General features: G+C 33.6%; 4 protein-coding genes across 6 annotated transcripts; all 4 read right to left on the reverse strand.

Annotated features, from left to right (window-relative positions):
• Positions 1–949: 949 nt before the first annotated feature.
• FAS2 (Transducin/WD40 repeat-like superfamily protein) lies at positions 950–3,989 on the reverse strand. The gene is made up of 12 exons (XM_079011063.1): positions 3,765–3,989; positions 3,335–3,446; positions 3,167–3,193; positions 2,999–3,071; positions 2,781–2,884; positions 2,486–2,700; positions 2,298–2,394; positions 2,154–2,226; positions 1,986–2,074; positions 1,765–1,906; positions 1,582–1,682; positions 950–1,503 (listed from the first exon to the last, which is right to left on the reverse strand). Exons 1-12 carry the CDS (start codon positions 3,876–3,878, stop codon positions 1,250–1,252), a joined length of 1,401 nt encoding a protein of 466 aa, XP_078867189.1. The 5' UTR covers positions 3,879–3,989; the 3' UTR covers positions 950–1,249.
• Positions 3,990–9,273: 5,284 nt separating this feature from the next.
• Positions 9,274–11,994, reverse strand: LOC145061599 (uncharacterized). 3 transcript variants are annotated; one of them, XM_079009132.1, is made up of 4 exons: positions 11,824–11,994; positions 10,642–10,883; positions 10,372–10,476; positions 9,274–10,143 (listed from the first exon to the last, which is right to left on the reverse strand). In XM_079009132.1, the coding sequence occupies exons 2-4, from the start codon at positions 10,823–10,825 to the stop codon at positions 9,494–9,496; spliced, it is 939 nt and encodes a 312-aa protein (XP_078865258.1). In that variant the 5' UTR covers positions 10,826–10,883; positions 11,824–11,994; the 3' UTR covers positions 9,274–9,493. The 3 variants fall into 3 exon arrangements, with proteins under 3 accessions (XP_078865258.1, XP_078865257.1, XP_078865259.1); XM_079009131.1 differs by lacking the exon at positions 11,824–11,994 and adding an exon at positions 11,526–11,679; XM_079009133.1 differs by lacking the exon at positions 11,824–11,994 and adding an exon at positions 10,995–11,120.
• Positions 11,995–13,433: 1,439 nt separating this feature from the next.
• On the reverse strand, positions 13,434–16,772 carry PTAC14 (plastid transcriptionally active 14). Its single transcript, XM_079010065.1, has 13 exons — positions 16,594–16,772; positions 16,315–16,503; positions 16,062–16,199; positions 15,826–15,951; positions 15,613–15,741; positions 15,345–15,434; positions 14,972–15,122; positions 14,782–14,891; positions 14,598–14,669; positions 14,410–14,515; positions 14,129–14,326; positions 14,006–14,048; positions 13,434–13,799 (listed from the first exon to the last, which is right to left on the reverse strand). Exons 1-13 carry the CDS (start codon positions 16,648–16,650, stop codon positions 13,721–13,723), a joined length of 1,488 nt encoding a protein of 495 aa, XP_078866191.1. The 5' UTR covers positions 16,651–16,772; the 3' UTR covers positions 13,434–13,720.
• Positions 16,773–20,717: 3,945 nt separating this feature from the next.
• On the reverse strand, positions 20,718–22,403 carry LOC145065031 (uncharacterized). Its single transcript, XM_079012374.1, has 3 exons — positions 22,151–22,403; positions 21,665–21,730; positions 20,718–21,306 (listed from the first exon to the last, which is right to left on the reverse strand). The coding sequence occupies exons 1-3, from the start codon at positions 22,322–22,324 to the stop codon at positions 20,797–20,799; spliced, it is 750 nt and encodes a 249-aa protein (XP_078868500.1). The 5' UTR covers positions 22,325–22,403; the 3' UTR covers positions 20,718–20,796.
• Between the last annotated feature and the right edge of the window lie 1,158 nt (positions 22,404–23,561).

Below are 23,561 nucleotides of genomic sequence, written 5' to 3' on the forward strand. Positions count from 1 at the left end.
TATATATATACACTCTTGGTGATTGGTGTGTGTTTATGTATTTATACTCGATATGAATGCATGTTGAATTGTGTGAAAGACAACCGGTGATTTGATGGTGCTTGTAATGTATTATTCATATATTTCTTGTGTATAATTATTATATGCATTGTGATTATTGTTACTCACTAAGCTTTATAGCTTAACCTTTTTGTCGTTGTGTCTTTCAAGTTTATATTGAGTTAAAAAGATTGCAAGGTCGTAATGAAGATATGGTAACGCCCATTTCGAGCATTGTTAAAATTTATTATATATGGTCCTTATTGATTAGTACTTGTATTTAGGTGTTTGACATATATATACACCATGTTTTAAAATTAAAAAAAAAAAATCAAAAAATTCGAATGTACCTTATGTTAAAAAGTGAGTGTTACACATACTTCATTCTACTATTTTTTTTTAATACACACATATCGTTCTACTCCAACCAATTAATGTTACTTTTCTAACCAGAAGGTCTTAGATTTCATCACAAGTACTACCAATTATATATGATCCTTATTGATTAGTACTTGTACTTAGCATCTATAAATATTTGCAAATATGTTCTTTTAAAAAAAACTTATACACTCTTTATCGCTTAGTTAACTCACAATTATTAGGTTAAAATCTGGATTAACATGTTCAACATCCACAATTTTCACATCACAAGTTGTTGAGCCCTTTCCATTTTGGGCACTAATAAGATTTTACATTTTGACAAGTGCATTACGTACTATTATACAGTAGTGATATGAGACATATAACTTAGTCTATACAAAATACATGAAATGTTTCATGTCACACGCATTATTCATGCTTTTTATAGTATTTTGTTTGAATAAATACATATAAATCAAACAAGAAGGGGAAATAGTTTAAAAAATTATGCAAGTCTTGAACCTAAGGTTTTCTTTGACACCACATAAACTTAGGTTAAACAAATTATTTGAGATAGCTTACTGATAAGCTCATAGGGCTTTTTCTACACATTTTCCAAATACACCCTCATATGTCTTTTTACATTTGACATCTTAGCTTATCAACTACGTTTTATCATCAGTGTATCAACTAAAGTCTACCAAACATGAACTAAAGATAGCAAGCTAAGCTAGTATGCCAAATATCAATCTAAAGACCATTATCCACTCTCCTCAAAATTATACAAATCAATATATAAAAATAAAAATATACTCTTGAATCTGAATACAAAAAGATGCAGAAAGTAAGCTTAATCTATGGCCATTGGTGTAATTCGTCTCTTGGCTGGTTTACTTGGAACCGCTGGTTTCTCTTTCGTTGGAATCACTACACTTGGCTGTGCCAATTCCGGTTCCGGTTTTGGTTCCGATTCCAATTCCGGTTTCACTGTTTCCTTTTCTTGAGTATCATCGATAACCATGGCGTTCCCTTTTCCGATTCTTTCCGGGCTTTCCAGATCATCAACATTGATTATATTTTGCTCGGATAAGACTTGCTTATTTTCTAACAAAAATCAAAATTATAATTAAAAAAGAAAAAAAGAAAAATGGATTCTTAAAATATGAAGAAATTAAAACGAACCTGAGAAAGAGACGGGTGATCCCAATTCATTGTTCTCAAATTCCAACAGTGTACAGTAACCATCTTGAGAAGACACTGCCAAAAACTTGGCTGTTGGTGACCTAAAGTCTCAATAAAAATGAAATAATATTAATTAAAAAAATGGTTTAATGACAAATCTTGTTAAAAAGTTTTCTACATTACCATGAAATATCAGTTATGGCTGCATAGTGAAGTCCAGCTAAGACTGCTATTGGCTCAATGCCTTCAGTGTCATAAACATATAATGAGTTTAATGTGGCAACTGCAAATATCAGGCGATATGGGAGCTTGAAAGATGAACAACCTACAACAAACACCACTGGAGTTATTTATATTCATTCGAGGGCATTTACGTCTTTTACTTACACCCATCAAAAACTCACATGAGGTCAACCCACGGAGACTGAAAGCCAAAGGGCAGAAACGCACTGCTACAACAGCTTTGCTTGCACCAGGGAGCATTAAAGCAGGCCTGTAAGGGACAAGGGGTAATTTAGTAAATTTAAAAAAGCCAGAAATAAAATCGGGAGATGAAAGTAAACATATCTTGCCTTGAGAGATCTTTTCGTGACAAAATATAAGCAGTGTTGACAGGTTCTGAAGTGGGTGAGAGCTTGTAAGAACCTGTATAAGAATCACATTTACATAACTTTAAAAAAAAAATTATGAAAAGTAAATGACTAATTTACCCTTACCAGCTGGCACAAGAAGAAATGAGCCATCAGGAGACCAGGCTAATCTTCTGAAGAAAGATGGGAGTGTCTCATCATGGAAAAGATGGTGTTTAGCAGACTGTGTTTGTAATAATTTTTATATCACAATGTGTAAGAAAATAAAAATAAGAAAACTATAAAATTAAGATTTAAGACTTTTTTTTTTTGACCTTGACTTCTTCCACCACTTGTGGTTCCACTTTTGCAAGAAGATGTTGACATACATAATTAAGCTTCTCACTTCCTTTTGTTTTATTTTGTGGTTTGTTGACATATATGCGACATGTTCTATCTGAACTAAGTGAAGCTGCATATTTGTTTAAAGGATCCCATGCTACACCTTGAACATAATGGAAATGAGCATCTAGAATCTGATGCACAGATCCTGAAATAAAAAAAAAAAAAAACAAAGTTAATCAAATAATCATTTATATTTGTTTAAGGGATCACATTCTTTCTTGTTACCTTTATTAACATCCCATATGAGACATGAGTTATCAACTGATCCAGAAATGAGAAATAAGCCATCAGTAGACCACTCCAAATCCAACACATCCTTTCGATGAAACCTGTCTAATTTCTTACATTAGTAGGGTTGATTAATTGAAGCCCTAAATATGGATTCTTCATGAATGGATTTTATTAATTATTAATATTATATATATGAAAATGAAAAGCCTTACGATAATGTCTTGAGAACCTTCCATACTTGGCCAGAATCAGTGTTGTGTAGCTTCCATATTATTAGCTCACCCCCTGAATTTATAAAAAAAAAAGCAACCATAAAGATATTTCTTTATGAATCATTGAATGGAAATAATGGATTGATGAAAAAAGTTAATAAGTCATACCATCAGCACCAGAAGCAAGCAGCTCTCCTGCATTTATCAGAAGGAGATAACTTTATAAGATACCGAATCATCATTCTTTTCTGTTGATTCAATTATCTTGCAGAATAGATACTGTAGTAACCAAAAAATAAATATATATGCATATAGGTAACAGGAAATTGTGTTTACCAGAAGGGGAGAATCGGATAACATTGATAGCTGATCCATGGTAAGAAAGGCTATTTTGGTAAGTAGCTGTTGGAACTTTCTTTTCACCTTCTTCAGAAGCTATTAGCCATAGCTGTGGAATTCCAGTTCATATGTCAACAACAATTGGTAGGAAAAGCTTCTCATTTACAAAATTTCCAGTTTCAATAAGCCAAAACTACCTAAGCTAATTCAAGGCTACAACTCCACACTCTTCAGAAAGTAGAACGAAGGTAATGCGTACATGTATAAACAAAATAAAACTCGATTCCTAACTTAATCTTCCAAACTCAGCTATAAGTTGCTCAAATAGCGAGGAGCAATACTTACGATGACAAATTTAGCATGCTATAAACATATACATAGATAGATTCAGGATAAAAATCAACAAGTAAAGAGAAAAGAAACAAACCTTGATATCGTAATCGGCGCCACCTGTGGCGAGGATGCCGGAAATAGGGTGAAAATCTAGGGTTAGAACCGGTTTTGTGTCGTGCCAATTGATCTGAAGGGTCCCTCCTTTCATTTTCTGGTTTGATTTGTGCTTTGAACAGTGAATAGAGTCCTGAAAATCCTTTAAAGCGGATGAAGACGATGCGTTAGGGTTTATCGTGTCTATCAGTTTAGTATTAAAAGAGGGAAATTGGAGATCGAAGAGTGGTTGTAGTGAAAGCTACATCATTTTGGCGGGAAACTGTACAATAAATTTTTATGCAATGGTTAAAATTTTATCAAAATAATAACAATAATAAATAAAAATATGAACATAATAATCATTTTTATAAATTTAACTTACAAAAAGTTTTTTTTTTAGATTTAAATAAGAAATAGTTAAGCAATATTATTATTTGTTATTTATATTTATATTGTAAAAGTTTTCCCTTTTGTGCTGAATCCCTCTGTATCCCTCTCCGGTGACTTTTCTTTCAATCGACGACGCCATTTTTTCCGGCCTCCAGTGAAGCGCTGCACATCATCGCCTCCTCCACTCCTCGTCGCCCCTGAACAAGTAAGTCGACGCCATTTTCAGCTTTATTTTACGACACACAACGCAAAACTTTCTTGTCTTTGTATCTGGACAATGTAATTTTTCAAGCTTTAATATATCATGTTTAAGCAGCTCTGACACCAAATTAGTATCTTGACATTGTGTTCTTGAGATTAAAACTCGTTTTACAGCTGTTTCTCTTGTTCATGGCTGCAAGATTCTTAATCATTTTCTTGTTATAAATTACAATCATCTATATGTTTCAGGAATCGAACTCATGGCCTGTAGGTTATCATGATCCCTAACCCTAGCCCCCTATTTAACCCCACATTTGAACTCACAAGTTCCAGTCTCTTCATTAGACCATCCGTTATACCCACCACATACTACATATGTGGTGGGTGCCACATCAGCACCACATTCCTCTACCACTAATATGAGATACCTACCACTAACACACCACTCCACCTCATTTTTTTTTAACTAAATTTAATTCAAAAATACATTAAAAAACATATATATATATATATATATATATATATATATATATATATATTTTAAAATACTAATTATAAAAATAAGTTATTTAATAATAATAATAAGAATAATATTTTAATTAAATCATATTACTTAAATAATTAGGAAATATAAATCTAAGGTTTATTTTGTCATTTTAGGAATTATTTATGTTAAAGGATTTTTGATCAGGGGTATTTTCTATCAATTTATTATATCTCAGGGGTAAAAGTTGCTAAGACATATAAACTATGTCTTCTTCCCCAACCAAAATACTCATCTCGCAGACTTATTTTTTCACAGTTTTAGTTCTTCAAATGAGCAATCCAATCTCATTGGTCGTTTTGATTCGTGATGCCCACCACCGAAGACCACGAGCACGGAGAACCACGGTGGTTCGGGCTAGTGTGCACGGACCACGGTCGTGGCCAGCTAGACCACGAGACCCACCGTGGTCTGTATACTAGTAGGCCTTACAGGTAACTAATTGTTTCTTGCTTTAACAAACGAGTATAAACTCGAAAACACAAACAACAAATTAATACCCCGAAGAACCTACTATTGCATATTTGATTGTGGCTTAATTGCATTGTCTTGATATATATATATATATATATATATATATATATATATATATATATATATATATATATAGAGAGAGAGAGAGAGAGAGAGAGAGAGAGAGAGAGAGAATGAAGATGGAGAAACAAAGAGCATGGAATCTGTTTAGATCAAAGTTGGCTGCTGATGTTCTTGATGGGGTTGACAACTTGACATTGAGTTTCGTAAATCACTGAATTAATGTCCATTGAGGGGTAGAGAAATGAATCATTTGTTGGATAAATTTATATTAGGTCCGTTTGATATGTTTATCATTTTAAAATTTTTAATCTTTATATATTCTATGATTTTCGTAGGTGAAAATTGTTATCTCATTTGTATTGAAACCAACCTTCCAACACACACACACATAAAAAAATAAATAAAAAATTAAATAATTAAAAAATCAATGAGATAGAACGCATCAAATATCACTAGAAGTGTATTTAGATATCTACAACATTATTTAACATTTAATTATATAAATATAGATTTTATTATTTTAATAGCGTGATATTTGTAATCACAGTTGATATATTAATCACCTACAAAATCTTAAAAACATACAAATAACCATTGACAAACCAACCACCCAGACATATGCATATCACTCTTACTAATTTTGACTTGTTATCTATTCAAACCACCAATTTTAGCACCATTGTAGTCATAGTTCGTGTATTATTGGTTACAGTTATTCATCAAAATGATTATCTTTTAATATAGAAATATAGCTAGGTGGCCATTCTTATTTTTATCCCAAAATCACCACATAAACTGTGAAAAACAACTACGAATATGTGAGCTTAAGTTTTCAGTTCTTTTGAAAAAGTTTTTATGAAAAAGAGGGGTTTTCATTTTTAGTAGAAAATTTAGAAAATAAATTTGGTTAAAACTGATTAAGCTTTCATTTAAAAAAATAAGAAAACATTTTTGGATATGTATTTTTATCACTTTTCATTTTCTAATTTTTGTTATTTAAATAATACAATTCTAACACATTACATACGTAACATTTAACAAATGTTGTGAGATGGGTTGGTTGGTTAAGTGTGGGGTGTGGGTGTGGGTGTGGATATGGGGATGCGGATGGATGGCAGTAGGCGTGGAGTGAGATGGGTGGAAGATGAGGGTGAAGGTATGGGTGGAGTGGATGTGATGATTGGGTAAGACGGTTGTGAGTGGGGTGTTAATGTGGTGTGTGTATGGTTTATATTTTAGAAAAAAAAAAATAGAAAACAATTATCATTTTTTTCAGGTTATATGTAATTTGGATAATTGAGAACTTATATTATCTTTAAAAAAAATTATAAAAAATATTGAACCAATCATGTTTTCCAGCTTTCCATTATTCTTAGAAAAGTTTTCTAGAAAACTAGTCGTGCTCCCCTCTCCCACTCTTCCTCTCTCTCTCTCTCTCTCTCTCTTGTTTTTCTCTTTCTTCTTTTCATGGTATACCATTGCTAGTGTGTGGTATTGGAGTGTGGCAGAATGAAGTGGAATGTGGTCAAACAAGGTCAATGGTCAAATGTGAACGATAAAAACATAGTTACCTAAATGCGGACAAAGACCAAAGTTCTTTACCTTTCCAGGTCATTAAGGGTGCGTTTAGTTGCGGAAAAATGAGCCGTTTTCCGGAAAAATTTTCCAAGAAAAATGAGAATTTTGAAAACACGTTTAGTTCGTCTATCTTTCTAAATTTTTCATGGAAAATGAAAATTTTCCGTTTTCTAAAATTACAAATAGGTTGGAAATTTTTGAAAAACTGATAATCATTGTTTTCTATATTTTTCTAATTAAAATTTTTTCTAAAATATAAACAGACACCCACTCCCACCCCATTCACCTCTACCTACCCCCACCTTAACACCCTTCACCCACACACACATACATACCCACCCCCACACACACCCACCTGCGCACACACACACACACCAACCCACAAACACACACACACATACATACCCACCCACACACTCACCCACCCGCACACACCAACCCACAAACACACACACATACATACCCACCCACACACTCACCCACCCGCACACACCAACCCACAAACACACACACACATACATACCCACCCACACACACACACCCACCCGCGCGCACACACACACACACACTAACCCACAAACACACACATATACATACCCACCCACACACACACCCACCCGCACACACACACCAACCCACAAACACACACACACACATACATACCCACCCACACACTCACCCACCCGCACACACCAACCCACAAACACACACACACATACATACCCACCCACACACACACCCACCCACGCGCACACACACACACACACACCAACCCACAAACACACACATATGCATACCCACCCATCCACACACACACACACACCAACCCACAAACACACACACATATACATACCCCCACACACACACACACACCCGCACACACACATACATACCCACCCACACACACACACCCACCCGCACACACACACACACACATATATACATACCCACCCACCTACACACATACCCGCACACACACACACATACATACCCACCCACCCACACACACACACACACCCGCACACACACACCAACCCACCTACACACACACACACCCTCCCGTACACACACACACCAACCCACAAACACACACACACACACATACATACCCACCAACGCAGCCACACACACACACAAACACACTCACACACATACCCACCCACACCCCTACAAACACACACCCCCACACACACAAACCCACACCTACCCCCACCCCCACCCCCACCCTCACAGACACACACCCATACACACACAAACCCACACGTACCCCCACAAACACACACATACACATACAAAAACACACACTCGCACCCCCAACCACCCAACACCACCACCACAATCACTGACCTACCACCACCACTACTAACCCGTCACTAGCACCACCACCACCGCTGCCGCCGCCATCACCACCATTACTGACATAATTGCCGCCGCCACCACCATCGCCTGTCATCACCACCACCGTCGTCGACCCGCTACCGTCACCGCCCCCACCCACACCCACATCCACACCCTACCACCGCTACCGTTTTCTAAAAATAAAAACCGATGGAAAAATACACATCTAAACATGTTTTCTAATTTTCTAAAACTGAAAATGAAAAACGAATAAGTTTAACTAAACGCGTTTTCTAAATTTTTCAATGAAAAATAAAAACGAAAAATGAAAATCGAAAAGGGAAAACAAAAAACGGAAAATGAAAATTGTTTTTCCGTAACTAAACGCAACCTAACTCTTTTGAAAATGCCCAAAGCATCTCTTTTATAAAATTGTTTATTTTGACTTGTTATTAAATCCATACAATCAACCCATTTTGCCATCTCATGATTTTTGTACAACTTCCAACCCCATAATGTACATGACCACTTAGACTATTAGAGTATCCACAATTCACGTTTCAATCCACGTTTAAAGAAAATTGAATGTATTGTATGTTGATGGTGTGGAAGTCAAATTAGTGGAGAGTTCAATGCTAGAATGAAAAAAAAGTATACCCACTTTCCAATAAAATGAAAAAAAAAATAGTATGTCGATTTGGCACTCTTAAACTTTAAAAAGTTCAAGGTATTACATGAATTAAACTTTATAGAGTAGAATAGATTGTTGAATGTCGATACAACAATTAAGCAAGTATAGGTGACAACCATGAACCATATCCAAAGCAAAAATTAATTAAAAAAAAAAAAAAACAAATCTATTTACTTGAAATGAAAAAGTAATTCATCTCCGGCAAAAACCACCATAAAACAAAAAATATAACATGAAAACATTAAGTGTATTTCCACCTCATTTTTGATCTCCTAAGATTTTTCCATGTATCCATAATCAGCCATGGTTTTGGTTTTCTTCTACGTATACACACAAAATCATAAACCCTTAAACCCAAAAACACCCAAACAAAAACCAAAAAAAAAAAAATGAAGCTTTCCGATTAATCAGAATAAGAAAAGAATACACAAGAAACTAAAAAAAAAAACTACAAAATATTTGGAACATGAGAATCCAACCTGTGTTGCAACTCTTTGACCTTCAATGAAAGTTCAGACTTCTGCTCTTTATAATTCTGAAGCAAATAATCCTTCCCTTCAATCAACTCCTTCAATTCCCCCACTTCCCTTTTCAACATCTCCACTTTCTCCGATTCCATTCCGTTCTCGACCTCCAAATACCCGTTCTGATTCCCCACGCAGATATCCGCAATCGCTTTCCTCAGCCTCTGGATTTCCCTCTCCGATTCAAACAACTCCCGGTTTGCCGATTCCAATTGCGATTGGAGATGGGCGGAATGGGAATGCTGGGAGCTTAACGAATTCCGAAGTTCCGCAATCTGGTCTTGCATTTCCAGTATCATATCATCGCGCCGTTTCAATTGCTGTCGTAGTTTTTGGATTACATCTCGTTTGCTGAAGATGTCGGAACCGGATTCCGACACGCAGGGGGAATCGGAGCTGTTTGAGTGGTGGAATGGCTTTGGTAATTCCAGTCTGTCAGGTGATGACGCCCACATTACGCCGTTTTCTTTGGTGTATAAGGGAGCTGAGACTGTTACTAATGGAAGTGCCATTTGGGAGTCAGTATGCAATTGGCCATTTGGTTGTGGTTTTACCTCTGCATCACCTTCGGTTCCTGTTTAAAATAGCAATGTACTTTCATTTGTTTGTTGATAAATAGAATGATATATTTCTTTGTTAAGTTGTTTATTTATTTTTTATAAGTAAGCTAGAAGGAATGGTGGATTCCATGAATGAAGGAATCGGAATTGAATTCTGGAATCCACAAACAAAAAGGCTTGCAAGGTCTTATATCAAAAAATAAAAATGAAAATAAATTAAATGGAGCTGTAAAATTTCATACCAGAATTGCAATTGAAGCAACCTTCATCTTGTTCAAAACAATACAAGTTTGAATGTGAATGTGAACGACAGTTTGACCTCTTTCTGCCTGTAAATTTCCCATTCTCTGCATTTTTTTAAAAAAAATGAGAAATTAAAAAACAACACAAGGTGAAGAATGAGTTATCACATTCCATGATCCTCTTTGGTTGGAATTGTCCATTCCATTCCATGATGAAAAACAAACAATGGAATGGAATGGACAATTCCATTCTTTCATGGCTTACAATACCTTTTAACCCATTTCTGGTATTTTGTGGCTGTTTGGAATCCAAGGCCTGTTTGAGCCTGTAGCCAAGACGAACTGATATTGTACTTAATAAAGCACCACCTGCTATGAGAATCCAATTTGGCCCTTGACCCTGAAACTTTCTTTCCCTTTGTGCCCCCAACATGTCATTTGCATTTGGTTTCATCTTTAACTTTTACTCATATAAGGCATGAAAAGACTCGTTCATCCAGATATATAATAACCTGCATTCATGTTGCATCAATGTCAGTCAACATCCAAAGCATGTTATGTCAAATACTCACATGTATTAAATGAAAAACTAATAGAAGTGGAAGAAAAGATATCATGCTTACATAATATCTCTAGAACTGATTCTCTACTAAAGTCATAAAAGAGAAAGATACAAGAACTTGCTGTGTTGGTGACTACAATTTAACTGTTTGGTAATAGGGTTAAGCCCTTTCAGCTTGTAGAACCTCCTAAACAAATGGCAAGTGCAAAAAGAGAGGTATGATAGACAATAAGACATAAAATGTTTTAAATCCTCTCACTAAACAATGCAAAATAATCCGCTAAATCAAATACAACAAACTATGGTATTGAATTCGTATTCATCAAACCCCTTATGATGTCAAATTGAATCATATATGTAATACAAGTACAATCTTCAAATCAGCCATAATTCCATGAGAAAGGAAAAATGTTTGTCAGTTGTCACCACGGAAGATACCAATCAAGCCTCAACTAAAACCAACAGAGAATATCCCTAAAAATCTACTTTCCATCAAAACGAAATCAAATACAACCCTACAATAAGAGCCTAATGTCGTACGAACGAATCAAACGAACTTGAAGTTCAATCAATGAAAAAACGATCGAAGTACCTGAAGGAATCAAACGAAAGAATCACCTAACCAGCAAAAGTCTATGCTAATTGGGTAACTTGGCATACGAAGACTGAAATGAAAAATTCTGTTATGTTGATTAGAAATTAGGGTTTTTTGTGGAAATACAAAGAGGGATGTAAGTCACACATCTTAAAAAAGCAAAAGTGGAAGTATTGATGAAGACAAAAGTGAGCAAGACAGATAATAAATGCGTGAAGCGGACAAGCAGTATGTAAAAAACATAGACGCATTATAGAATAATGGCTTGAAGTTGTCAAAATTGAGAGAAACACACCTGATGATGAGAAAACCAGCTGGAGCTTCGATTATTGGGGGAATCAGTTTAGGTTAAGTATGGCGACGACCAACGGAAGACCGATCGGAGACCGGTGTAGAAGGAGGGAAAGAAGCGGCGGTGGCGGCGGAGGAGGACATTTTACCCTATTGTAAAAGCCTTCAAATATAATGCAGATTATCGAGTATACTCCCAGTATCTGGTTGTAAAATATTTTTCTTTTTATAATTATTAAAATACTAAAGTTGATAATAAAAAAAAGCAAATACTAGTTTTTAGATAATTTACGATATCTATTCATTAATAAATTTAAAATTAAAATGATAAATACATTGCAAGTGTATTGATATCACTAATCACTAATAATAATAATATAAATTTTAAAGGAAATTAACAAAACTAACAATATTTTAAATTAATATTAAAGAAAATAATCATTCAAAAATAAGCAACAAATCGAAAATGAGTCTTTTTATGGGAAAAAAAATTGGATTGGCACTTTGGATTTTGGATCTTGAAAAAAAATATAGATTTTCAAGAACAAATCAAAATTTTGATTAAAAATTATGGAATTTCAACAAAATACTTAAGTTTTTATTAGAATCTAACAAAAAAATAATAATAAAGAAGCATAGTAAAATGTAGTATATACAACACAGAAACTTAAAATCATATATTTTTTTCTATTGAAAAATAGTAATATTAGACACTTCAAAGTTAAATTTCAGACATTAATATAAATAGTTTTTTTGAAAAAAAATAATTACAAAGAAAAAGAACTTTGGAATTTCAAGATTAGTGAGAAATAAGACATTCTAGAAGAAAGTTGCTATTTATCAAAAACTTTAAAAAAATATTTTTTTTAATAAGTTTGTTCATGAGGGTCTCTTTAATTAATATCCCAAATTTTAAAGTTTAAATATATAATGAAAAATAATTATGATATAGTTAAAAAGGTGAAATGCATAACCTTTTTTTTTGTTGTATATCAACTAATATTAAATTGCCGTGAGAAATCTCGTATTATAGTAACTTATTTTAATAATTGTACTTATATAGTTTTATTTTAAAACAACATTAATGTTATTTAATATAATTGACTAAAGCATATTTTAGTTAATCACAATTAAAAAAAAAAAGTTATAATGAATGTGCATAGGTTTAAATGAAAAGTCACAATTTATATTGAATGTGTAGTATAGGTTTAAATGTGAAATGGTTATATTACTATATTTTTATGTAATTGCATCATAATGCAACCATTATAATTTTTTTGTTATGTCAATATCATCCACCGAAATATTGGTTACAAAATCATAACAAACTGGAAGAAAACACCACTAAACTAACCCATAACTTCAAAAGCGAAAAAAACAAAATACTACTTTAACGAAAACTTAAATTGTACTTATCAAAAATGGCAAAAGAAAAATAAAAATAAAAGTCATAAAAACCATATATTCAATTAAGTTGTTAGATAAAAATTTCTAAAACGTTTTTCTTTTTGCTATTATATATCACGAAATACAACAACTATCTTCTTTATACAACCAAAAAGCAATGTGATTCGACCTAGATATGGTATAATACAATTCCCATGAGAACACTGATTTAAAACATGAAAAATATATATATATATATATATATATATAACACAATTAAAATGCAAATAATGCATTATCCATGAGAAACACATTGCATTCAATTAAAAAAAAAAAAACAGAAAAAAGAAAAAGAGAAAAAGTGAAGAAGAGATCCATGTCTAAAGCCTAAACATACCCTACTTGTACTTTGATTCAAAACAAATGGGCTGTTTAATGACCCTTTTAACCCTACTCCCATCCCTACACACCCTACAAGTCTACAACATTACCTCCCCTATAAATTTAAATCATAATTAAAACAAAATCCTATCTTGGTATATATCCAAAGCCTCTATCACCTTCTTCACAAACAACTTCCTGTGCAACCTATACCTGCATCACAACCAGAAAAATGACTTTTACGTCTTTTGCACATATATGAGAAGGTCATTTCCGTCTTTTGCACAGATGAGATATCAAGAACCATTCCCCGGCCCACCTTTTGGGGCGGAACAAAAAATAAAAAATTGTCCTATTGACATCAGACAGACTCTGTCACAGTCACAGTCAGTCCAATACAGACCAAACACAGTACATACTTGATTGCAGCTTCACGTGTGCAACTCATTTCCGGTGTAGAATCTAGTCAAAATTTTAGAAAATGATATAATTAGCAAAAAATCAAGAAAAGTAGGTTGCTATAAAATTATAAATTAGGTTACCTAGGATATGTTGATCTTGTTTTGAAGTAGTGGAATATTGTGAAAGAATTTGTTGACATTCTTGTTGAAGTGATTTTACAGCTTTTATTTCTTGACTTGGGATTGGAGGGGTATCTTTTTCAGACCATGTAGGCAGTGTTCTTGCAGCTGCTATAACAGCTCCATCCACAAAACTATTTTCTTCATTTCCTAATTTAGCTGACAAATAAATATTATTCAGCTTCAAGATTGATATGGACTTATTAATTTTTTTTTATAAAAGTGAGAATTATAAATCGTACCATTATGGTAATAATCTTGGTGAGAGCCGAATATGTTGAAGACTGATAAAAAGGAATCTAAATGGATCTTTGCATTTCCAGAGAATGGAAGCACATCCCAAGGATTCTGTAAATATTAAAAAAAAAAAACAATAAAATTGGAAATTTTATAAAATTAAGAATCAATTAATTATTTTGAGGGAACGTACATTGGGTGAAGAAAGGCCATATCTTTGCATAAGTGTGGTGTTCCTCTGGCCACTCATGTAATTCACTGTCATCTGAAAAAAAATAAAAAAGAAAGGTTAAATTTTTTTATAGTATTGTAGTTTGATTTGTTAAGATTATAGAATAATTAGGATTTAATAAGTAACATTGATCATGATTTTTTACCTCTTCCCCTTTTTTAATCCTTTGTCCAGCATTTGTCATCACCTCAAACATTCGGTCTCTGAATCTCCAATGGAAAAAGCAATTTGGCTTGCAAGAATGGTTCAACATATCTGTGAAAAAAGGAACATGCTTTTGATACTCTGTTTTGATGTAAAGGGTAAAAAAGGAAATAAGAATAAAAAGGGTATACCTGCATAGGGAGCAAACATATTTGCATTTTGAATTAATGAACCAATTCTTATTCTGAAATTAATATGTCTTGTTTGTGCCATACTAACTGCCCAAACAAATCTTTCTGGATCTCGGGCAAGCCTTTTTACTTTCAAGGGCATATTAGAGTGCTAACAACATATACATATAAAAAAAAAAGTACATTAGAAATCAAGAAATATGATCAAGATGAGGAGGGTATTCACGTCTTTTGTGCAAACACTTTTTTGGGTGGGACCCATTGCCATTAGTATTGAATCATGATCACAATACAAGGTTGTCTTATGTTGTCTTGTCTTGTTTTGTTATGACTTATGCATAATGAATAAGGTATTAAAGGAATGAAAAAGTACCCAATTTTTTATCCAAAAATCTAAGACTCGTGATCTTTCTTTTCTCATGGTTGAAGCAAGATTCTCATCGTGTAGCTCCATGAGGTCATCCTGTAGTATGCCAATAGAACTAGTTAAGATATTTCAGATTTGATGTCATAAGAATCCTTAATGAATGTTTGGGTAAAAAGTAACCAGTCAACATTAATAACTCAAATTGCAAAGAGTTAACTACTTGATTTTAACATATGATATGTTGAAACTTGAAAGCATTTCCATATATACAAACCTCTGTAGCTAGAAGCAAGCTAGTACACTCTTCAGCACTAGGCAAAAAATCACCATAAAGTTGCCAGAAATTCTTGTCGTGATCAAATGCATATAAAAGAAGACACGCCAATCTCAGGTCCCAATCCGTCTGCCAAACAAATCAAAATCACCAAGTAAGAAAAAGTCATACAAAAAAATGAGAAATACAAAGAAACAAGGTGAATATGAATACCTCTGGATTTGTTGAGTTGATAACATCAAATATAGGATGCCCGATTGGTATGATATCTGGAAAAAACATCCATGGGGTTTTTTGGCTTATAGTTAACATCAATTCCAGTGGGATTTCCATGACAACCTGAGAGATGAAGCAGAAACATGATTACTCTCCAGAATTCTTCATTAAATGGAACAATTCAAGAGAGTTTGGACGAAGGAAAGAGCTATAATGAATGCAACATGACTTACCTTGGCACGTTTAGTAGGTTCAATGTCTTTCGAGGCATAAACTCCAAATCCGTCTGGACCTTCCCTGAATTCCACCCCATAAGCTCGCATGCTTCTAACGAATCCCATTTTATAAAATTCAGGGTCTGCGAGCTCCAACTGTTTGATAAAATGTATGTAAGTTGATCAATGTAGAACAGAATATCAATTCCTTATTCCTACACAAAGAGGGCGAAACTCAAATATAGATTAAAAACAAAAACCATTGTTGGACCTTAGAAGCAGGTGTGACTTCTTGTTGAGAATCGGTTTGGAAGAAGGGGAAAGCAGTAGGAGAAGTAGCAGTCTCAATAGCATCAAACGCAGCTCTAGCTCTAATGCCTCCAATTCTCCTACTACAGGTACATTTCTGCATCAAATTGGGTTTTGTTGGCGCCAATCCATTCTTCAAATTCTTCCCTAACTGCTTCAATTCCGACAAAATGAACCCAGTTAACGTTATTGACACGTACATAGATAAAAATGGAGGGAGAGAAAGAGGGAGAGTGGGCACCTGGTAGTTGTAGATGAAGCAATTAATGGATTGCTGAAGAAGAATCGAGGAAACCATTGTTTATTAAGATGTGCTGAATTCAGATTTCAGTGATGAATTGTTGTTGCTTCCATTTTTGGTTCGAATTTCTTGCTGCAAGAAGGGGGGGAGCTGAGGAGAAACTATTTGAAAGGCCAAAGCATGAAGGCGTTATCCTTAACCAAATATTGGAGGAATTGCAGTTAGATCCCCAGAGTATTGCCAAATTTTGTATATATCACACTAGTTTGGAATAATTGTTATTCGACACCTAAGAAGTAAGGATGATAAAAAGGGCCCTATAAATACAATATATAAGGGCTTTTAAAATATATTTCTTATACAATAGACCTATGAAATTAGTCGAATACCATTTGTTTTAGGGCCTAAATGGTTTACTTGTGAGCCCATTTAGAAATTAAAGAATGGCTTTTGTCTCTTTTCCCCTTCCCAATCTCCCATATTGAAGTCCAAAATTAGAAAAAAGAAAAGAGGTTAGAACATTTTTTTTTACTTTTTCTACACTATGACTTATAAAACAATCTTTTAGAGTATTTATCGAGGTTGTGAATAATGAATTAACTGAATACGTGCTCTAACATTTTTGCTTTGATTTTTAATCACTACATTAAAGTAGATTATTTGTGGATGTTTAATATATGAAAAATAAATAAATATTGGAATAAAAGGTAGCCCAGTATGACTCGATCTGCATATCTTAACTAGTTTGTCTGAATGTCAAGTAGATCCTCTTATTGCTTGTGGCCTTGTGTCCCCCACTAAAAAACATCTTGGATACACCTCAAATGTTATATTTGTCAACAACAAACCACTCACGGTTGAAACATGTATGATCCAAACTTGAGTCAACTCCATTTTAGTGTATTTTATACCAAATGATCACTTAGGCTAAGAGTAGTGGTGAGACTCTTGGCATCTTGCCACATAAGTATTTTAGTTGCCACATCATTTTTCTCCATTTAACATTTACACTTAACATTTGGTAAGGAATGATAACACTCTTGGCACTCAATTTTTTGTATTTTCTTTTTTCTAATATATATATAAAGTAAAACAGAGATTTGATTCCATGCATAAAGTAGTGATTTTTGTTTTTACTATGCATACTGAAAAAGTGAGTCTCCAAAAGACATGCAACCAATGAAACACAACTTTGCCTTTCTTTTTCATCTCGCTAACATGTTGGCGACTAAACAATGGCGAGCCCCCTAGCAAGAGCTAGGGGCGGTGTTTCCTTCAAGTTGACGAGCATGGCGACCTTCTTAGCGAGCACGACTCCGTTAAGCCTTATGAGCAACAAATTTGGATGAAACTTCAATTCTAATGAGATAATTGGTAATCTTCTCTATTGTGTCTTCTTTTTAAAGCACAATAGCTTCACAATTTATTTGAAGCTACAAATAGATCAATTTTACTATAAAACTCAAAGGTAAAATGGTCGAATTTATTCTAGAACGAGGAATACAGTGGTTGTATATTTGAAGCTACAAAAGTTTTATAGTGGTTATTACATGTTTTACTATGGTACTTACATAGTTAATATCATGTTTTGAAATAGCCTTTAGTAGTGTTTTTATCAATTTCTTGTTTAATTTATCCACTAATATTCTATAAAATCTCAAACTAAAACTTCTCATTTCCAAATCTACATGACCCTTAGTAAAACTCTTATCAAGTTAAAAGTTGCAAACCAATTTGTTTTGACTTGTAGAAGTCATAGGTGGACTTAATTTGGGAAGCTTTAAGCCTATAAGTATATGTTTGTTGCTGGTGATTTGTTTTACTAATAGTATTTAAGTGTAATGGATTACATTGTTGACCAAAATAATCTTGATAAACATTAAATAAGTAAGGGAGATGCGGAGTGCACACTTGTTTGAGTTTGTTCAAGATTCAAAGTACACTATCATTTAGCGTGAAACCCCTGAACGAACAGGGGTCGAGGGGCAGTGCCCTTGGAAGCGGGGTCCAAGGGGCAGAGCCCCTGGCTGGGGTCGAGCTTGGAAATTTTTTATTTGGATTATATTGCTTTGTTAAAATGCATTAGAAATCCAAATTCTTAAAAAATGACTCGGTTTTGACTTTGGTTTGACTCTTATTGAAAATCCATTTTTTGTGACAGTTTAGACTGTTGGGAACTATCATGTGACAGTTTAGACAGTTTTCAAACAAGATGGTTTTTTTTAACAACAAGAAAGTTTTTATTATAAAATTAAGCTAGCAAGTGGCTAGAAGAAAGTTACAAGCATACCCGAGACGGGTTAGTACACCAATCAAGTCATTTGATTTGATTACCTTTTTATAAGAAGAGTTAATAATCAATTTTGGTCATCATTCTTGGTACACTAACGAAAATTATATCAATCCCATTCTCTGTTATTGTTTCTCTCATTCCGAGTCTTATCCAATTTGTTGATTTCAGGAGTACACCATCGAAATACTTCAATTTAAAAGTGACTACACAATTCCTAGAATTCTAAAATGCTATTACATTAAAAAAAAAGTAACATTCATCTCACACCTGGTTTAATACATTCTTCATGTAGGTATCTGGAATTTTTGTTATATGGATACTTAAGTTTAACTTTTGAATATATATATATATATATATATATATATATATATATATATATATATATATATCAGTGTTGCAAAAATCGGTCTAGGCGGCCGATTAATCGGCGCTAGGCGGACACCAACCGCCTACGAATAGGGGTTAGAGGGTTGGCTAGTCGGTCATGGTCAATATCAGTCAAAAACCGGTCCAACTCGGTCCAAATCGGACTAAATCAAACCAAATTGGTCTAGCTAACTCCAAGGGTCCCGCCAGCTCAAAGGAGCCGACTTGCAAAAAACATTGTTTGGCTTGGTTTTACAAGAGATACAAGTTCCTTTTATAGAGTAAGTTTGCCTTTAATGAATGCTCCCACCAACGATGTAGAATGAACTTTTAATTATTTCATATTTCTTCTTTGCATCTCTTTCTTCCCCACTTTGCATCTTGTTCTTCCCCAACTTTCTCTCTTGATTTACAACCTGTTGTCTTCGATTGGTTGTTGTCTTTTCAATTAATTTTCACATCTTCATTGATTTTGCGTTTCAATTAATTTTCACAGCTTCAGTTAATCCCGATAACTCCCAAATTTTCATGACTTCTTTGCATCTCTTTTTCCCCACTGTGTGTATGTATTCCAAACCATCTCCTTATACCCCTTGAACCACCATCAACCACTAATATCAATACTCACAGAGAAATACATTTCTTCCAAGTATGAAATTCAAGTTTGATTTTGTAAGAGGAATAAATAAAAACCTCGTATCATGGAAAACTGATACTGATCCTTCAGTAAGTGAATGCACAAACGGGTTCGATTCCAAAGGGTACCCGCAGATTCCCGAATGATTTTGAGTACGAACGATGTTTGTGACATTCATTGGCTTATTTGGATCGAAAGAAGGCAAGTATGGGATCTTTATTTGAGTGCACAAATGGATAAGTGTGATCGACTGATCGATATGGATGATGTGGTCCTTATGATGTTTGTGACATTCGTGAGAATCTAGCTTGCATGCCAATTTTTTTAATAAATGCTTAAGAGAAGAAATATCCAAATTGAAAAGAAAAATAAATTAGGTATTACATATTTATTATTTGTTAACTTGTTTACTTGTTATTCTTAATAATAATGTTACATTTATTAATTTTTAAAAATTAATGGTCCCCGATTAATCACCGGCAAGCCGATTAATCGTTTGACCCAAGTCCACCGTTGAGCTACCGTCGAACGATTTCTGCAACCTTGATATATATATATATATATATATATATATATATATATATATATATATATATATATATATATATATATATATTAGTGTTGCTTTTTCCTAAAGTATGAAATATAGTTTTGTAAATATTTAGATCTCTTCGTACGGATGTTTAATAAAAAGCACATAATATATTTTTATACCTTTTGTAGTCAAGTAGTTTTAGGGCACGAAGTTAATAAATTGCACATACAAAATCTTTTTGTAATGATAGTGTATATAGTGTATACCCATTTTAGAAAATTTGGATATGTCACTACACATATAAAAACACATCTATACCATAATTTACATAAAAAAGTTAACATAACTTAATTAATACATTGCATACTCAAATTACTCAAAATCCTTCACAACCTCTAATGCTTGGTTTTCCAACAACTTGTGAGGAGGGTAGTACTGAAAGCTTGATACATCATCCGCACTTACATACACAACCTTGAATACATCGTACTTCATAAACACCGTAGCATCATGAAAACAATTTTGTAGTATTTCTCGATTATCACTATTTAGTGCAAATGAATAACACGATTGCAAGTTCTTCCACACGTAGAAATTGATCACTGTTGATATGCTTTCATACTTTAAGCAAACCCCGGCTACAGTCCCATTCATCTTGTGAAAATAAGATTGAAATACAGAAAAACACGTGTACACAAAATCTTGTTCGTTCATTTTGTTCATTTTTGTGTCCGACAAAAGATGAATTGTGTTGAAACATACAATGTCACCCGTTGAGAACTTTGCCGCTGGGGACCCGTCCCTTACCTCCCCACCATACGCGACCATAAAGTCATGGTCGAGTAAGACAGCCATGCTTTGTAGATTAGTCAAAGCCAAAAGCTACAATAAGAAAGAATGATTCGAGTCATGTCATGATCTAAATAAGATGTGGCTACTCAATTATATCGAAAACTGATTTGTATTTTAAATTGTTTTCTATTGTAAATATTATACTTTCAGTTTTTTTCTTTATCAAGATGTTATATTTTGAAAATCTATCCAATTATAAGATTGAAATTAAGTTGCTTTATATTTGAATAACATTGTTATAGTTTGATAAAGTTTCAACACATGTAAGATGATATAATAAAAAAAAATGAAAGTACGTAAGATGCTATGAAATTAGCTGCCGGGTTAAAATTAAGATGAAGTATATAATAAACAGTGAAATGAAAGTATTTATTATCATTCAACTTACAAGAGCTTCATGTAGGAGTTCCTTGTTTTCATCAGATCTCTTGATCCATGCTCCATACCATATGATCTGAAGACCATAAAAAAATGAATATACTGGATTTGCTTTAAATTAAAATATACATAAATTAAAAACTACATATTTCTTAAAGAAAGGACAAGTATATGCATGACAAATAGCATATATATATGACAGATAATGATATCTTCTCCATCTAGGGACGATGACATCAATAATGATTAATGGCTGTTTCCCTTCTCAAATAGAGAAAAATGATGAAACATTGAATTCTCATTAGATTCAAAGATGAAACATAAAATGAGCCAAACTGTTATAACATAGTTCGAGCTCAACTCAGTTAAACTACTTCATCAATTTGGATTTGAAAGCAAATATAACTTCACAATATCGAGATTTTCAACCTATATGAATTTGTATGTGGGTGTGTATGTGTATGTAGAGAGAGAGAGGGTGGGGGAAGGTATATACCATGTTGCCATGGATGCTGTTGAAGATGGAAGAATGAATGCAGCCAAGTCTTTCCGTAAAAAAAGAAAACTGTTTCAATGTGTCCACAAGGTCATCAATTATGGCGACTGTTGGCCTCAAAACGCAGATGAATATGTCCAGATTCTTGTTGGTGAAAGGCATGAAGCAAGCCATGTGTGTGTGTGTGTGTGTGTTTAGGTGTGTGTAATTCGTAATATTGGATCTGAAAAGAATTGTGAAGGAGATATAGAAGGAGGAGATTGCAAATGGTGGATAATTTGACCAACAAAATGGATGTGCACTGGAGACTACTGGCCGTTGAATTCCATAAAGGAATGCTCTTTTAGTCGCATTTGGCTTCTTTGCCTTCCATGCAACCAATTATTATAATCACCAATTGATTAAATCAAAAACTATGTTGTCATGTTTTATGAGAGCAAACTACACATAAAATAACATATTTACAATCAAATATGATTTAATGGAATGATTCATAAAAAAACATTAATTTTTTTTTCCATTATGATATCCTTCGAACATTTGTTTCAATTTTGTTCGATGTTAACTATTTCTATGTCATCTTAAGATTACCCGGTTGCTGACTAACATGACATGTTAATGTGTTACTATTTGATGATGTGGCATTGACATGGTATGACGACGTGTCACTATATTTTGGTGACATTACATTCTCAATGTCAAATTTTAAAAATATAAAATAAAATAAAATGTAGTTGACATTTGTGATAGTTATTCCAAATTTAATGACTTATGTGTAAATTGTCTTGTCATAAATATAATGAAAATTCCAACACTACGCTCTATTCTTGATTCTGGAAGTTGATATTGCAAGCTAAGGCATTTGTACATCTTAAGTAGTCGAACACGTTGGATCTGCCAGCCTTTGCAACGCCTATTATCCCAACTATACACAATATCTTTTATGTTATACAAATATCTTTTATGCATACAGAATCTTTTGTTAGGTCTCTCAAGATTTACAAGTATGTGCTATACCCTAACCCTTTCGTGATAAAGCTCTAGTCAAAGTTACTAGTTAGGCGTTTTTAATGATTGTGAGTTGAACTGACATCCTTGTATGTATGTGTTTTAGGCTCTGATCAAATGTTTCTCGAAAGAAAGTCATATCCTAAACGTAGTGCAATTAAACTTTTCATTTGTATCATTTTCCTGCAATCTAAAAAGGATTATGTCTCGCCATGGAGGAAGTTCGCGCGACCCATCATGTTTCATGAACTCGGTGGTGGCAACAAGTATCTTGTGAATTGTAGAAACATCAAGAGCATTCTGCATAAGCCTCAATTTATATTATATAATTTTCAATACACAGATTATAAAGTTTATGGTGATGACAAAGGATTATATTCCATGCATGAATTTTTAATGCCAT

This window comes from Lactuca serriola, chromosome 7 (assembly GCF_051521515.1).
Source record: "Lactuca serriola cultivar US96UC23 chromosome 7, Lser_US96UC23_V15, whole genome shotgun sequence".
Classification (NCBI taxonomy): Eukaryota; Viridiplantae; Streptophyta; class Magnoliopsida; order Asterales; family Asteraceae; genus Lactuca; species Lactuca serriola.

Excerpts from the sequence above, each read along its gene's own strand:
- FAS2 (XM_079011063.1), bottom strand. The coding sequence starts at position 3,878 with ATGAAAGGAGGGACCCTTCAGATCAATTGGCACGACACAAAACCGGTT. Across the intron at positions 1,907-1,985 it reads TCTCCGTGGGTTGACCTCAT|GTTGTTCATCTTTCAAGCTC; the intron begins GTGAGTTTTTGA and ends TGTTTGTTGTAG. Across the intron at positions 1,683-1,764 it reads GCCATAACTGATATTTCATG|GTCACCAACAGCCAAGTTTT; the intron begins GTAATGTAGAAA and ends TTGAGACTTTAG.
- LOC145061599 (XM_079009132.1), bottom strand. The coding sequence starts at position 10,825 with ATGAAACCAAATGCAAATGACATGTTGGGGGCACAAAGGGAAAGAAAG. Across the intron at positions 10,477-10,641 it reads TACCAGAAATGGGTTAAAAG|AGAATGGGAAATTTACAGGC; the intron begins GTATTGTAAGCC and ends AAAAAAATGCAG. Across the intron at positions 10,144-10,371 it reads TTGCTTCAATTGCAATTCTG|GAACCGAAGGTGATGCAGAG; the intron begins GTATGAAATTTT and ends TATTTTAAACAG.
- PTAC14 (XM_079010065.1), bottom strand. The coding sequence starts at position 16,650 with ATGGTTTCCTCGATTCTTCTTCAGCAATCCATTAATTGCTTCATCTAC. Across the intron at positions 14,892-14,971 it reads TATGTTTGCTCCCTATGCAG|ATATGTTGAACCATTCTTGC; the intron begins GTATACCCTTTT and ends CTTTTTTCACAG. Across the intron at positions 13,800-14,005 it reads ACACGTGAAGCTGCAATCAA|GTATAGGTTGCACAGGAAGT; the intron begins GTATGTACTGTG and ends GTTGTGATGCAG.
- LOC145065031 (XM_079012374.1), bottom strand. The coding sequence starts at position 22,324 with ATGGCTTGCTTCATGCCTTTCACCAACAAGAATCTGGACATATTCATC. Across the intron at positions 21,731-22,150 it reads ACAGCATCCATGGCAACATG|ATCATATGGTATGGAGCATG; the intron begins GTATATACCTTC and ends TATGGTCTTCAG. Across the intron at positions 21,307-21,664 it reads AACTCCTACATGAAGCTCTT|CTTTTGGCTTTGACTAATCT; the intron begins GTAAGTTGAATG and ends TTCTTATTGTAG.